The 16,642-nt window shown below is 42.5% G+C and overlaps 1 protein-coding gene across 4 annotated transcripts in view; it reads left to right on the top strand.

The window, feature by feature from the left end:
- TBCD (tubulin folding cofactor D) overlaps positions 1 to 16,642 on the top strand; it is a 173,797-nt gene that overhangs the window by 1,310 nt on the left and 155,845 nt on the right. For all 4 annotated transcript variants that reach the window (XM_073798103.1, XM_033847160.2, XM_073798105.1 and 1 more), the window contains exons 2-5: positions 296 to 346; positions 13,456 to 13,553; positions 14,522 to 14,623; positions 15,886 to 16,032. In XM_073798103.1, coding sequence (XP_073654204.1) covers positions 296 to 346; positions 13,456 to 13,553; positions 14,522 to 14,623; positions 15,886 to 16,032 — 398 coding nt within the window. The remainder of the gene's footprint in view (positions 1 to 295; positions 347 to 13,455; positions 13,554 to 14,521; positions 14,624 to 15,885; positions 16,033 to 16,642) is intronic.

Here is a 16,642-nt window from a genome sequence, read left to right as displayed (position 1 = left end):
TGTGTGTGGCAGAGGAGAGTGAAGGGTGTGGAAGGTGTGTGTCTAATGAAGGGGAGAACTCAGCTTGGCTGTCAGCAGGCCGTGAAGGAAGGAAGAAGCGAGGACCTGAGAGGAAGGTGTGCTGAGCAAGCAGAGGGCAGAGGCCAGGGCACAGTGGCCCTGAGGAAGTGGGTGGGTGGGGGCTCACTCCAGCTGGCCTGTGCTCTTGGGAGCTGCCCTGCAAGTCAGCGTGGGAAAACTCGAGTGTTTCCCAGGCTCATGTGCATGTTAATTCTCACATTGTTTTTCTTTTTAGTAATAATGGACAAATATCAGGAGCAGCCTCACCTGTTGGACCCACACCTAGGTAAGAATAGAGGCTGAGGATTTTGATTTTTGATCGTTCAGTTACAGATGATCACAGAGGCCTTGGTGCATGGAGTGTGTGTGTGTGTGTGTGTGTGTGTGTGTGTTTGTGCACCTGTGCACAAGCAGAGGGTATCAGGATAAAGTGCCCGGGCCTTACTGGTTAATGGGGCCTACAGTAGTAACACCTGCTCCTGGCAGTGAACTTGAGAAGGAGGAAGGTAGCGATAGTAATTTAAGTTGAAGGGCAGCATGGTATGGGGGTTGGGGTCACAAACCCCGGGGCTAGACCACCTAGATTTACATGCCAGCTCTGCCACTTAGCTGCTCTGTGCCTGAGTTTTCCGCCCGTGATATGGGGTCATCAGCGCTGCTTGCCCCCAGGGCTGTGGAGATCTTAGACACATCACCAGGGAGACACCAAGGGTTAGCCTCAGTGTGCACACAGGTGCCTTTTAAAAAGTGGGCTGGTGCTGTGCGTGCTGGTTTTTCTTTTTTAACAGGTTTTGTAGAAGGTAAGTTTTCTGAACTCTCAGCTATCTCAGGCAGAATAAATACATTTCATGCGTGGTTGGCAGCTTGGCTTGGTGGGGATGGAAGGCATGGGTCCATCGTCTTCCCTCATCCAGTTATGCCATGTCCAAATTTGAGTTTCTTTTTCAGGAGGCTTTTCTAGAACCTCATATTTTAGGAGGGTATGACTCGCGCTAGGCTTTTTTTCTTATGCTGGGCATTAGCTGGACAATTTTAGGCTGAAGACTTGCATCCTTTGGTACAGGGAGCTTTACTTCTGGTGTGTTTTTGATCGTTTCTCTGTTCTGCCTTCTTCTGGTGTGCCTGTGAATTTCCAGGAGTGATCCTCTGGGTCCCTAAGCTTTTCCCTTATAGTTCTGCTTTTGGATCTTTGTTTTGCATGTAGAAGATGTTCTTGAATTTATTTTGACAGTTGTTTTTACTTTATAAGAGTGCTTGTCCTTGGTTTGGTATATTTCAAAGTTGTCTTACAGGTCCGGTTTTCCTCCCTGGGGAGGACACATCCAGCTGCTGGGCCCTGTGGCCCTGTGAGGAGGGTCCTGCTGTGGGCCTCCTAGCCCAGAATTACCTTTTGAGTCAGGCACCAAGCCTGGTTTCCAGCTCTAAGCCCTTCAGCCTACTCTCTTCAGGACACCTCTGTCCAGGATAGCTCTGTGCAGTGATGGAATGTTCTAGATCTGTGCTGTCTGGTAAGGTCACCACTAGCCACATGTGACTGTGGAGCACTTGAAATATGGCTCGTATGACTGAGAAACTGAATTTTATTTTATTTTTTGTTTTTTTCTTTGAATCTTAAATTTTATTTGATTTAAGTTAAAAAAACCCCAAATATGGCTAGTGACTGTGGTATTCTCCATTCGCAAGAGTAAACCTTTAGGGCTTCCCTGGTGGCGCAGTGCTTAAGAATCCGCCTGCCAGTGCAGGGGACACGGGTTTGAGCCCGGGTCTGGGAAGATGCCGCATGTTGCGGAGCAGCTAAGGCCGAGTGCCACAACTACTGAGCCTGCGCTCTAGAGCCCGCGAGCCACAACTACTGAAGCCCGCACGCCTAGAGCCTGTGCTCCACAACGAGAGAAGCCACCGCAATGAGAAGCCCACGCATCACAACGAAGAGTAGCCCCCGCTCGCTGCAACTAGAGAAAGCCCGTGCGCGGCAAGGAAGACCCAACACAGCCAAAAATAAAATAAATAAATTTATTGAAAAAAAAAAGTAAACGTTTAGTCTTCTGCCTGTATGGGCACGGTGCTGTGGCCTGGAGCCTTGGACCACTCCTCCTGTTTTCAGCCCCACCTTTGTCCTACCCTGGGCTGACCCCAGCACCTCAGGCCTCTGGCCTCCCGGCTGTGACCCACCGCTGGGCTCTCTGCTTCTGTACTTCCCCTGTGCAGCTCAGTTACAACTTGGAAGTCACTGCTGAAGTCTCTTAGCTACTGTTTCTTCTGTTCTCTTTTTCCTTGTGGATTTGTTTCTCTTCGTTGATTTACTGGGGTTTGGAGGTGGGGGGTTGCTGAGGGAAGCACTGGAATCACCTGCTTTCCTGGTCTCTGTTCTTCCGTGAGTGCTGTGCTGTCTTTCCGAGTCTCTCTGAGCTGAGTTCTGGCTGTTCTCTATTGTTCCCGAGGTTCTCCTCTTTCCCCTGGGGTCAGCTTTTCTTTGTAATTTGATCTTTTCATCTTGCTGGTTCTGTCCGTGTTTCAGACCAAATGGATGCAGACAAGGGCTCCTCTGCTTCTGTTTTGTAAGTTGGAGCATTTTCTTTTTCTTTTTTTTGGGGTTTTTTTTTTTGAATTATTTATTTTTTTATAGAGCAGGTTCTTGTTAGTTATCTGTTTTTTTTTTTTTGTGGTACGTGGGCCTCTCACTGTTGCGGACTCTTCCGTTGCGGAGCACAGGGTGCGCAGGCCCAGTGGCCATGGGTCATGGGCCCAGCTGCTCCGCGGCACATGGGATCTTCCCGGACCGGGGCACGAACCCGTGTCCCCTGTATCAGCAGGCGGACTCCCAACCACTGCGCCACCAGGGAAGCCCCTAGTTATCTATTTTATACATATTAGTGTATATATGTCAATCCCAATCTCCCAATTCATCCCACCCCCCCCGCCAGTTCCCCCCCTTGGAGTCCATACGTTTGTTCTTTACATGTGTGTCTGTATTTCTGCCCTGCAAACTGGTTCATCTGTACCATTTTTGTAGGTTCCACGTGTATGCGTTAATATACGATATTTGTTTTTCTCTTTCTGACTTACTTCACTCTGTATGACAGTCTCTAGATCCATCCACGTCTCTACAAATGACCCAGTTTCGTTCCTTTTTATGGCTGAGTAATATTCCATTGTATATATGTACCACATCTTCTTTACCCATTTGTCTGTCGGTGGGCATTTAGGTTGCTTCCATGACCTGGCTATTGTAAATAGTGCTGCAGTGAACATTGGGGTGCGCGTGTCTTTTTGAATTATGGTTTTCTCTGGCTATATGTCCAGTAGTGGGATTGCTGGGTCATATGGTAGCTCTATTTTTAGTTTTTTAAGGAACCTCCATACTGTTCTTCATAGTGGCTGTGCCAATTTACATTCCCACCAGTGGTGCAAGAGGGTTCCCTTTTCTCCACACCCTCTCCAGCATTTGTTGTTTGTAGATTTTCTGATGATACCCATTCTAACTGGTGTGAGGTGATACCTCATTGTTGTTTCGATTTGCATTTCTCTAATAATTAGTGATATTGAGTAGCTTTTCATGTGCTTCTTGGCCATCTGTATGTCTTCTTTGGAGAAATGTCTATTTAGGTCTTCTGCCCATTTTTTGATTGGGTTGATTTTTTAATATTGAGCTGCATGAGCTGTTTATATATTTTGGGGAGTAATCTTTTGTCCGTTGATTCATTTGCAAATATTTTCTCCCATTCTGAGGATTGTCTTTTCATCTTGTTTGTAGTCTCCTTTGCTTTGCAAAAGCTTTTAAGTTTCATTAAGTTCCATTTGTTTATTCTTGTTTTTATTTCCATTACTCTAGGAGGTGGATCAAAAAAGATCTAGCTGTGATTTATGTCAAAGAGTGTTCTTCCTATGTTTTCCTCTAAGAGTTTTATAGTGTCCGGTCTTACATTTAGCTCTCTAATCCATTTTTTGTTTATTTTTGTGTATGGTGTTAGGGAGTGTTCTCATTTCACTCTTTTACATGTAGCTGTCCAGTTTTCCCAGCACCACTTATTGAAGAGACTGTCTTTTCTCCATTGTATATCCTTGCCTCCTTTGTCATAGATTAGTTGACCATAGGTGCGTGGGTTTATCTCTGGGCTTTCTATCCTGTTCCACTGATCTATATTTCTGTTTTTGTGCCAGTACCATATTGTCTTGATTACTGTAGCTTTGTAGTATAGTCTGAAGTCAGGGAGTCTGATTCCTCCAGCTCCATTTTTTTCCCTCAAGACTGCTTTGGCTCTTTGGGGTCTTTTGTGTCTCCATACCAATTTTAAGATTTTTTCTTCTGGTTCTGTAAAAAATGCCACTGGTAATTTGATAGGGATTGCATTGCATCTGTAGATTGCTTTGGGTAGTATAGACATTTTCACAATATTGACTCTTCTAATCCAGGAACATGGTATATCTCTCCATCTGTTTGTGTCATCTTTGATTTCTTTCATTGGTGTCTTATAGTTTTCTGAGTACAGGTCTTTTACCTCCTTAGGTAGGTTTATTCCTAGGTATTTTATTTTTTTTGTTGCAGTGGTGAATGGGATTGTTTCCTTAATTTCTCTTTCTGATTTTTTGTTGTTAGTGTATAGGAATGCAAGAGATTTCTGTGCATTAATTTTGTATCCTGCAACTTTATCAAATTCATTGATTAGCTCTAATAGTTTTCTGGTGGCATCTTTAGGATTCTCTATGTACAGTATCATGTCATCTGCAAACAGTGACAGTTTTACTTCTTCTTTTCCAATTTGTATTTCTTTTATTTATTTTTCTCTCTGATTGCCGTGGCTAGGACTTCCAAAACTATGTTGAATAATAGTGGCAAGAGTGGACATCCTTGTCTTGTTCCTGATCATAGAGGAAATGCTTTCAGTTTTTCACCATTGAGAATGATGTTTGCTGTGGGTTTGTCATATATGGCCTTTATTTTGTTGAGTTAGGTTCCCTCTGTGCCTACTTTCTGGAGAGTTTTTATCATAAATGGGTGTTGAATTTTGTCAGAAGCTTTTTCTGCATCTATTGAGATGATCATATGGTTTTTATTCTTCAGTTTGTTAATATCATGTATCACATCGATTGATTTGCGTATATTGAAGAATCCTTGCATCCCTGGGGTAAATCCCAGTTGATCATGATGTATGACCCTTTTAATGTGTTGTTGGATTCTGTTTGCTGGTATTTTGTTGAGGATTTTTGCATCTATATTCATCAGTGATAATTGGCCTATAATTTTCTTTTCTTGTAGTGTCTTTGTCTGGTTTTGGTTATCAGGGTGATGGTGGCCTCATAGAATGAGTTTGGGAGTGTTCCTTCCTCTGCAATTTTTTGGAAGAGTTTGAGAAGGATGGGTGTTAGCTCTTCTCTAAATGTTTTATTAGAATTCACCTGTGAAGCCATCTGGTCCTGGACTTTTGTTTGTTGGAAGATTTTTGATCACAGTTTCAATTTCATTACTTGTGATAATCGGTCTGTTTATATTTTCTATTTCTTCCTGGTTCAGTCTTGGAAGGTTATACCTTTCCAAGGATTTGTCCATTTCTTCCAGGTTGTCCATTTTATTGGCATAGAGTTGCTTGTAGTTAGTTCTCTCTTAGGATGCTTTGTATTTCTGTGGTGTCCATTGTAACTTCTCCTTTTTCATTTCTAATTTTATTAATTTTGGTCCTCTCCCTTTTTTTCTTGATGAGTCTGGCTAAGGCTTTATCAATTTTATTTATCTTAAAGGACCAGCTTTTAGTTTTATTGATCTTTGCTATTGTTTTCTTTGTTTCTATTTCATTTATTTCTGCTCTGATTGTTATGATTTCTTTCCTTCTACTAACTTTGGGTTTTGTTTATTCTTCTTTCTCTTGTTCCTTTAGGTATAAGGTTAGATTGTTTATTTGAGATTTTTCTTGTTTCTTGAGGTAGGCTTGTGTTGCTATAAACTTCCCTCTTAGAACTGCTTTTGCTGCATCCCATAGGTTTTGGATTGTCGTGTTTTCATTGTAATTTGTCTCTAGGTATTTATTTATTTTAATTTATTTATAGGTATTTTTTGATTTCCTTTTTGATTTCTTCAGTGATCTCTTGGTTATTTAGTAACGTATTGTTTAGCCTCCATGTGTTTGTTTTTTACGGGTTTTTTTTCCCTGTAATTGATTTCTAATCTCATAGCATCGTGGTCAGAAAAGATGCTTGATATAATTTCAATTTTCTTAAATTTACCGAGGCTTGATTTGTGACCCAAAATGTGATCTATCCTGGAGAATGTTCATGTGCCCTTGAGAAGAAAGTGCAATTTGCTGTTTTTGGATGGAATGTCCTTTAAATATCAATTAAATCTATCTGGTCTATTGTGTCATTTAAAGCTTGTGTTTCCTTATTAATTTTCTGTCTGGATGATCTGTCCTTTGGTGTAAGTGAGGTGTTAAGGTCCCCCACTATTATTGTGTTACTGACGATTTCCTGTTTTATAGCTGTTAGCAGTTGTAACAGCTGTATGGAGAATCCTTCATTTACCTAAGTATTTGTTCAGAGTTTGGTCCCTGGTGAGTGATTCTGGGGCTACAGCGATTGCAGACCCCTCCCTGCTTTGGGCCCCACTGCACCTGCTGGCTCTGAGCTCTCCTTGGCTGTGCAGGTGGGCATTTATGACATGGCCTTCTCTGCCTGCTTGATTTGGAGCTGCCTTTCTCCCAGAAGTCCTTTTTTTTGATGTGGACCGTTTTTAAAGTGTTTATTGAATTTGTTACAATATTGCTTCTGTTTTATGTTTTGGGTTTTTTGGCCGTGAGGCATGTGGGATCTTAGCTCCCTGACCAGGGATCAAACCCACATCCCCTGCAATGGAAGGCGAAGTCTTAAACACTGGACCACCAGGGAAGTCCCTCTCCCAGAATTCTTTACAACCGCTTTCTCCCTATTCTTGCAGCTGGTCAGGACTTTCCATTTTGTGCAGCTGTACTTTTATTTTACTGGGTCTTAGGAGCAGTGAGAGGCAGATGTGTGTAGACTCCTGTTTTGTGCAGTTTTGTACTCTTGCAAGTAGCCCAGCAAACATCCTTAACACACCTCTTTGCGCAATTTCCAGATACTTTGTTAGAGTAATTTTCAGGAAGTGGGAGTGGTGGGCTTTTGATACTTCAAATTCACCTTATGTTTCCATCCACAGTATATCAAAGTGTCCTTTTCTTTACATTGTTGCCAAGACTGGATTTAAATATTTGAAATCTTTACCAACATAAAGTTATCTATTAAAGGATGAAAAGGGATCATGTGCTTTTATTTTGCATTTTGTTGTTTCCTAGTGAGGGTGAATTTTTTTTTTTAACATTTATTGTTACATTTGTACAGTATTTCTCCCTTTGTGAATTGTCCATTCTTATCCATTCACTAAATGTTTTTACCTTGTTCTAAACAATTTTTAAATGAATCAGTTAATTTAATCATCATAGTAACCTCATAATACTTGTGGAAGGTCATCATTATTATTATTAATTTATTTTTTTGCACATGCAGTTTATTTAAAAATTTTTTAAAAATTATTATTTTTTAAATTTTCAGCTGTGTTGGGTCTTTGTTGCTGGGTGCAGGCTTTTCTTTGGTTGCGGTGAGCGGGGGCTTCTCTTCATTGTGGTGCGTAAGCTACTCATTGTGATGGCTTCCCCTGTTGTGGAGCATGGGCTCTAGGCACACAGGCTTAGTATTTGTGGCATGCAGGCTGAGTAGTTGTGGCTTGCGGGCTCAGTAAACTGTGGCTTGCAGGCTCTAGAACACAGGCTCAGTAGTTGTGGCCCACAGACTTAGTTGCTCCACAGCATGTAGGGTCTTTCCAAAGCAGGGCTTGAACCTGTGTCCCCGGCACTGGCAGGCGAATTCTTAACCGCTGCGCCACCAGGGAAGTTCTGGAAGGTCATTATTATTAACCACAGTTTACAGAGAAGAAAATGCAGTAGAGTTCTGAGAGGTTAACTTACCCAAGGACATACAGCTAGTTAGTGTTCCAGCCAAGATTTAAATGCAGACAGTCCACTCAGACCCTCAGACTGAAGATGATGAGAAATCTACAAGTCCTCAAGGCTGTTTTAAACAAATGCTTTAAAAAGTCTCTAAATTCTGGATTCTAGGATTCTTTGATCAGCCCTGTCTTCTTTCTTCCTGGGAAAGCTTGCAAGCCTCGTGAGTGGTAACTGAAGTTTGGTGGGTACTAGGTGAGGGCCAGGTACAGGGAAAATGCATCTGATGTCTGAGATGTGAGCTTGCCTGAGGCTGGCAGTGCTGCAGGGGAAGGGCAGGGTGGTGGGCTCCCCAGGCCACCTTTTATGGTCGATCTTGGGTTCATGGCAGTTCCCACTGGGAATGCCCATTGCTCAGGAGGTGAAAGGTGATGTGACCCTTGTCTCTCTAAGTCACAGCCTTGGACCTGTGGCACTGCCTTTATTCTTGCCCGAAACCTGTCTTCATAGTGGATCACAAAATAGTAACACTTACTGTGAGTTGTTCAGAGTGATCTGAATGAGTTTTGAGAGTTTAATGTAAAGTGAACTGGAAAAGGTTCCTTTTAGAAAAAGGAAACAATAGTCGTGGATGCTGGTCCTGGACCTACTTCATGATGTTTGCTTTTTCCTTTTAATGTTACATACTATATTTTGTGTACTCAATTTTAAAATATATATGTATATTGTCAACTATCAGTCTCTTCTTTTGTGTTTGGCCTTTGGTAGTTTGCTTTAGAAGTTTATTTTTCGTATTCCTATTGTGAGCCTCATTTGTTGAACGGTCCAGCAGGCTACCCCCAACCCTAATGTGAAATGCCATTGTAAATGTGTGTTAAATACTCACATATATTGGCCTTTGCTTCTAGCCTTTCCGTTCTGTTCCCTTAATCTAGCTCTATGCTCTTTTATCCTTGTCATTTTGGTTTGCATTAATTGCATTGTAATTTGTTTTGTCAGAAATCGACCTTCTTACTTTTCTCACTGTTGTCTTGCCCTTTCATTAATGCAGATGCACTTCAGAATTATTTTATCATGCCCGGAAAATTCTTTTGAAATTCTGTTAAATCCACAAATTCATGTAGGGAGATTCGACATCTTTACAAGATTGAATTTTCCTCTCTAAGAACATAGTATTGTGTCTCTAAATTATTCACATCTTTTGTGTCTCTCAGTAAAGTGTGGTAATTTTCTTTAGGTGATTCCTGGGAACATTTTTTTAGGTTTATTTCTAAGTATGTTTTTTATCTTTTATTGCGCTTGTGAAATTGTCTGTTATGTTTTCTAACTGATTTTTGCTGGTGTACAGCGAAAGTATACTTTGTATTCTTATTTTGTAAATGGCAACACTGCCATGGAATATATGTATACACACATATTTTAAAAAATAACAGCTTTGGGCTTCCCTGGTGGCTCAGTGGTTGAGAGTCCGCCTGCCGACGCAGGGGACACGGGTTCGTGCCCCGGTCCGGGAAGATCCCACATGCCGCGGAGCGGCTGGGCCTGTGAGCCATGGCCGCTGAGCCTGCGCGTCTGGAGCCTGTGCTCCGCAATGGGAGAGGCCGCAACAGTGAGAGGCCCAAGTACTGCAAAAAACAAACAAACAAACAAAAAAAACCCAGCTTTATTGTGATATAATTTATATACCATAGGGAATTCCCTGGTGGTCCAGTGGTTAGGACTTGATGCTTTCACTTCAGTGGGCCTGGGTTCAATTCCTGGTCAGGGAACTAAAATCCTGCAAGCTGCACGGCACAGCAAAAAAAAAAAATTATTTTTACATACCATAGAGTTTACCCTTTTAAATGTATACGTATTTTTTAGTATATCACAGAGTTGTGCATCCATCACCACTAATTCCTGACCATTTTCATCACTCCAAAAAGAAACTTACACTCATCATCAGCGGTCACTTTCTATTCCCTCTCCGTCCAGTCCCTGGTAACCACGATCTGTCTCTGTGGATTTGTGTATTCTGTGCATTTCATATAGTGGAATCAGGCAATATACGGTCTTTTGTGACTAGTGTCTTTAACTCAGCATAATGTTTTCAAGGTTTAGTGTGTAATGGAATACTTCACTACTTTTTCAGTTTCTTTTGAGTTTTCTAAAAAGGTAAGTAATTATATGGTTTTTAAATAATGTTAACTTGATCTCTTTATTCATGGTATATACCTTTTTATTCTTCCTTTAAAATTTTTTTAATAGTTAACTTTATTGAGATATAATTTACATACAATAAAACACACCCTTTTTTTATTGTTTGTTTGTTTTTGTTTTTGTTGCGGTACACGGTCCTCTCTCTCACTGTTGCGGCCTCTCCTGTTGCGGAGCCTCTGGATGCGCAGGCTGAGCAGCCATGGCTCACGGGCCCAGCTGCTCCGCAGCATGTGGGATCCTCCCAGACCGGGGCACGAACCCGCGTCCCCTGCATTGGTAGGCAGACTCTCAACCACTGCACCACCAGGGAAGCCCCCAAAACACACCCATTTTAAGTATACAGTTTGAGCTTTGCAGATGTGTGCACCTTCCCTACTATTAAGGTGTAAAACATTTCCAGCACCCCAAGAAGTCAGTTTATGTCCCTTTGCAGTCAAGACCCCCACCCTGGCCCTGGGTAACCAGTGTTCTACATACTCTCTGGTTTCTTCTGTTGAAATAGTATTTCTGAGACTCATCCGTGTTGTTGCATGTGTACCAGCAGATTGTTCCTTTTCTGTTGAACCATACTTTATTCTTTCACTTGTTGATGGGCTTTTGGGTTGTTTCCAGCTTTGGGCTGTTACTAGTGCTGCTATGAATATTCACAGACAATTCTTTGGGTGGATGTATGTTTTCATTTCTATGTAAGAGTGGAATTGCTGGGTGTATAGTAAAGGTGGGTTTTATGATAAACTGCCAACATGCCATGTTTTCGTAAAGGTTGTATGTACCATTTTACCTTGCCAGCAACAATCTATGAGAATTCCTGTTGCCCTACATCCTCAACAGCACTTAGTATTGTCAGTCTCCCTGATTTTAGTCATTTTAGTGGGTGTGTAGTGGGATCTCATTGTAGTTTTACTCTGCATTTCCTAGGTGCAAATTGCAACCTTTTACACTTATTAAGACTTGTAGCCCAGCATATGGTTCTGTTTTGTTCAGAATTCCATGTGTACTTGAGAAGAATGTCTTTCTGCTTTTGGTTGGAGTGCTCTATAAATGTCATTTTTTTTTTTTTTTGGGGTACGCAGGCCTCTTACTGTTGTGGCCTCTCCCATTGCAGAGCACAGGCTCCGGATGCGCAGGCTCAGCGGCCATGGCTCACGGGCCCAGCTGCTCTGCGGCAAAGGGGATCCTCCCGGACCGGGGCACAAACCCGCGTCCACTGCATCGGCAGGCGGACTCTCAACCACTGCGCCACCAGGGAAGCCCTATAAATGTCATTTAAATAAGGTGGTCAGTAGTGTTATTTGGGTCTTTTATGTCCTTACTGATTTTGTTTTCAGTTGTTCTATCAATTCTTGGGAGAGGAGTATTGAAATGTTCAGCTCTATAGATTTGTCTCTTCCTCCTTTCAGTTCTCTCAGTTTTTGCTTTATCTTGAAGTTCTTTAATTTCATGTATGCTCTTGTAGGATGGTTAAGTCTTCATGATGAATTGATCCTTATATCATTATAAAATGTCTTCTTTGGGAATTCCCTTGCTGTCCAGTGGTTAGGATTCTGTGCTTCCACTGCAGGGCGCCCGGGTTCAATCTCTGGTCAGGGAACTAAAATCCCGAAAACTGAGTGGCACGGCCTCCCCAAAAAAGTTCCCTTTATCTCTGTAATAGTCCTTGTTCTGAAGTCTATTTTGTCTGATACTGATGTGGCCTCTCCAGCTTCCTTATAGTTAGTGATTGCTTGGTGTATCTTTCTTCTCCCTTTTACTTTTTTTGTTTTTTAATAGATTTATTTATTTTTGGCTGCGTGGGGTCTTCGTTGCTATGTGCGGGCTTTCTCTAGTTGTGGCGAGCGGGGTCTGCTCTTCGTTGTGGTGCGTGGGCTTCTTATTGCAGTGGCTTCTCTTGTTGTGGAGCTCGGGCTCTAGGCGTGGAGGCTTCAGTAGCTGTGACACGTGGGCTCAGTAACTGTGGCTCGTGGGCTCTAGAGCACAGGCTCAGTAGTTGTGGCTCATGGGCTCTAGAGCACAGGCTCAGTAGTTGTGGCGCACGGGCTTTGTTTCTGTGGCATGTGGGATCTTCCTGGGCCAGGGATTGAACCCATGTCCCCTGCATCGGCAGATGGATTCTCAACCACTGCACCACCAGGGAAGTCCCTCGTCATTTCTGTTGACTGGTTTCCCTTCTGTTAGGGGTCACAGCAGTTTTAGTTATATGTCTAGTAAATTTTTAGTGGATCATAGACATCGTGATTGTTATGTTGTTGGGTTTAAGTTTTTTGTCTTTAGAATGTTGAAGTTTGGCAAGACAGTTTAGTTAATTGTATATCATGTATATCCTTTAAGGTTTGTTAGGGCAGGTATAGCTTTTTCTCTTGTTTTTCTCTAATTTAGTGTTAATACTAAGGAGAGACATTTCTGGAATGTCTGCTGGTTGCTCTGGGTGCTCAACAAGGACTCTGCACTCTGGCCTTGTGGAATTTGAATGCCAGCCCTATATGAGCTATGGGAACGCTGCCTTAGTGCTTCCTGGCAGTTCTTACCCAGCCTAGTGGACTAACCACTGTGCCTGTGAAGATTCACCCAAAGGTTCGAGGGGACCTCTGCAGACTTCCAGAGCTCATTCTCTGCTTAGATTCCTCTGGCATGCTGCCCTGCAAATTTCAGCTGACTCAGCCTCCTGGAACTCCAGTCTTTGCTATGCTTGAGTCCCCCCTCTCTGCACTGGGTTTTAAAAATTCTGGTGGACGGCCTGAGTGGCTGTAGATTGCAGTTGGTTTGTTACCATGCGCTGCCTGTTGTTCCAGTGTCTGAAAATATAATTGTCCTGTTCTCTAATTGTTGGTGGTGGTAAGGCAGTTCCATATCAATTATTCCTGTATAACTGGAAGTGGAAATCCTTTTTCTTCTGTCTTATTACGTTGGTTAGAACCAGATTGTTACTAGGTCATAGTAGTTGTAGAGGTATTTTCTGTAAAGCATGGTATTAGATATTGATTTGATATAGAATAATAATAAAAAATAAGAATATTTTCCTTGCATTTTAAAAGCAGGAATGAATGTTGTATTAACTCTAATGCCCTTTTAGAAACTGTGAAGATGAAAGTGTTTTTTTTTCTTTTGCGCTATTGATACTTTGGATTATATAGATTTACTAATATTAAACCATTCTTATATTTCTAAATAGCCCTTTTTTCTTTTGGCATTTTGTTTTAATGTCATGTTGATGTTTAACAGGAAATATTTTATATATGTTTTTCTCTAGAATGGATGATGAACTTGTTGTTGGAATTTGTGCAAGATAAGAAATCTCCGGCTGACCTCGTACATCTGGCTTTTAAATTTCTTTACATCATCACCAAGGTAATATTTACATACCACTTTGTAGTTGACAGAACACTTTCTTAATATACTCGGTCCAGAATTACCTTCCAAAATGGTATCTCTCAGGAAAGATTGTTCTCATACAAAAGTTGTGGGTTTCATGCTTTCTCTTTTTACCATGTGCTGGAGATCAGATGTTAGTGATCCAGGGGACCCTTTGGCTGAAACAGTGCTTTTCAGCATTGTTTTCTGCGTCTTGTATTTGAATGGATCAAGCACCAGCTAGCCAGAAAGGGACGGAGAGGATATATATACATATATACATATATATATGTGAGTAACTGAGAAAAGTTTCTTACGAGGAAAAAGGAAATAAACTTGGAAGTGGAAGTGCTTCTCAGATGTGGATGTGCAGATAGCTTTTCAGGGATCTTTTTATGATGCAGGTTCTGAGTAAGTGGGTCTGCTGTGAGGCCTGATATTCTGCATTCTTACAGGCTCCCAGGTGATGTGTGTGCTGGCTCATACGTACCATGGGAGAGACTTGGCCATCTCGGCTGGGGTTTTGCTTCTGTGGGGCCTGCTGTGTGGTGGAGGGAGGCCTGTGTGCACACTCCTTGCCCTCAGTTAGTTGAATGCAGGGTCTCTCCTGAAGGTGTAGTGCCACCGCGTTTCATGGAAGCCTTAATGAATTTGGGACCTTCTGGGTTCCCGAGGACTTATTCCTCATAATCAAGGTAGAAGCAAAACTTGTTAGTTTGTAACATAGCTATATTTCTGATGAACCAAGATTGGTTGGTCAAATTGGGACAACATATTTATGAAATGATTTAAGAAGTAAAGGTAGCTTTCTTATTGTTAGTCTTACTAAGTTGTATCACTGTAATGTGATGTAATTCTCTTTGATCGTTGGGTGGCATAGGTGGTGATTTTTGGTAATAGAGAAAAAAATAATTTTGCTACTTTATTTTCTAATTATATAATAATTCAATGTCTTTATTTGATAGGTTCGAGGATATAAAACATTTCTTCGTTTATTTCCACACGAAGTAGCTGATGTGCACCCTGTTTTGGATATGTTTACAGATCAGAATCCTAAAGACCATGAAGTGAGTGTCCCTTTCCTCCTCTTCATTTCCTGTCCCCCCGACTTATTCCCTGGTTTTCCCTGCTCCTGCACTGGCAGCTTCCTTTCCTGTTTCCTTCAGTTTTATCTTATACTATTTTGTGTCATTCCCTCTCTTTTCATTTTTTTCCTTTGGCTTTCTCTTTTTATGTATGTTACTTTAAATTATTTTGTTTAAAAAAATGCCCTTTATAAAGAAAACAATAAACCTCCGTACAGTGTGATGATAACTATATCATCATCCAAATTTTTTTAACTTAAAATAGAACTATGTTGGGGGTCCCCAAGACCACCCCAAGTCCAGTGATTTCCTAGGATCACTACAAGAATTGGCATGTAGTCATCCTTATGGCTATGATTTACTACAGCAAAATCAGCAGAGGGAGAAGGCACATGGGGCGAAGTCCAGAGGAAACCAGGAGTGAGCTTCCGGAGTCGTCTCCCCGTTGGGTCACGCAAGGCACTTGTGATTCCGCAGCACCAAGTTGTGAGAACACGTATGAGGTGTTGTCCACCAGGAAGGTCGTAGGGGCCGGCACCCACGATTTCTGTGCGGGCTGGTCATGTGGGTACTCCGCCAGGCACATACTAAAACCCAGAAGGAAAGCAGGTGTTCAGCATAAGCCACATGGTTGGTACAAACGGCCTGGGCACAGAGTGACCCTCATCAGTTAGGGAATGGTGGGAACGTTCCCCGAAAACCAGGTTCCCAGATGCCCGCCAGTGGCCAACCTTGCAGTCCAGCGTGCTGGGGAGCGCTCTTGGGCCCAGGACACGTTCAGAAGGGCACGCAGGTTGTAACTGCAAACTCAGGGAATTGTCTTGCTGTGCATGTGCCCTGCTCTCCTCTGCTTCTCATGCCTCTGATGGGGAGTCTGGGACCAAAGCAGAATCTTGTTTTATTGACTCCTCTGTGACTGGAAGTTGAGAATTTTTTCTTTATTCTTAAGTCTTATGTTTTTTTAATCTTTTTCTCTGTTTTCCATTTTCTTGAACAGCTGATTGCACGCTGAAGGGTACCAGTGATGAGAAGCCATTAGACTGACATGTTATGATTTTTCTTTGTTCCTTTTGCTGTTTCTCTTGGCTGCATGCCCCAGGGCATGTGGTGGGTTGCGGTGCTCTGCAGCCTGGCTCCGAGGCCCTGGCGTTTGGAGACCTGGGTGGGCGCTGAGCGGGAGGGGGTAGCAGGACTGCGTGGATGCCCTTGCACAGGAGTTATGTTGCTTTGACTTGGCCCTGTAGACCTGGGAGACCCGCTACATTCTCCTCCTGTGGCTCTCCGTGACCTGCCTGATCCCGTTTGATTTTTCACGCCTTGACGGCAACCTCCACAATCAGCCTGGGCAAGAGCGAGTGTCCACCATGGACCGTATCCTCCAGATAGCAGAGGTGAGTGTGGCTGTGAAGTAATGAGCTGCTGACCAGTGTCCTTTCTCATGCCATTAGGGCTTAATTAGATACACTTGTGACATGTGTTTATCTCTTCAGCCATTGTTACTGTTTTTCAGTGAAGTGAAATTCCATTTCATAACTTACCATGAAACTGATAATTCCTAAAGGGGTCAGGATGAATTACTTTAGCAAATCTTATTTCTCTGTACATAGTGCAGATACTCTTTTTTTTTTTGTGGTACGTGGGCCTCTCACTGCTGTGGCCTCTCCTGTTGCGGAGCACAGCCTCCGGACGTGCAGGCTCAGCAGCCAGGGCTCACGCTCCGCAGCATGTGGGATCCTCCCAGACCGGGACACGAACCCGCGTCCCCTGCATTGGCAGGCGGACTCCCAACCACTGCACCACCAGGGAAGCCCAGTGCAGATACTCTGATGATAACTTAGAAGAGGTTTTAGGGGGTAATGGTAAGACAAATTAAAGGTCCATTTAAAATCTAATTTTTAACATTACATAAATAATACATGATCATTGTAGGAAAATCAGAAAATAAAAAGCAGGAAGAATATTAAGGTGAAATCTCTCAAATACCTAGAGATAACACTTGTG

The sequence above is a fragment of the Tursiops truncatus genome, chromosome 20 (assembly GCF_011762595.2).
Source record: "Tursiops truncatus isolate mTurTru1 chromosome 20, mTurTru1.mat.Y, whole genome shotgun sequence".
Taxonomy (NCBI): domain Eukaryota; kingdom Metazoa; phylum Chordata; class Mammalia; order Artiodactyla; family Delphinidae; genus Tursiops; species Tursiops truncatus.
This window is presented reverse-complemented; position numbering and strand designations above follow the sequence as displayed.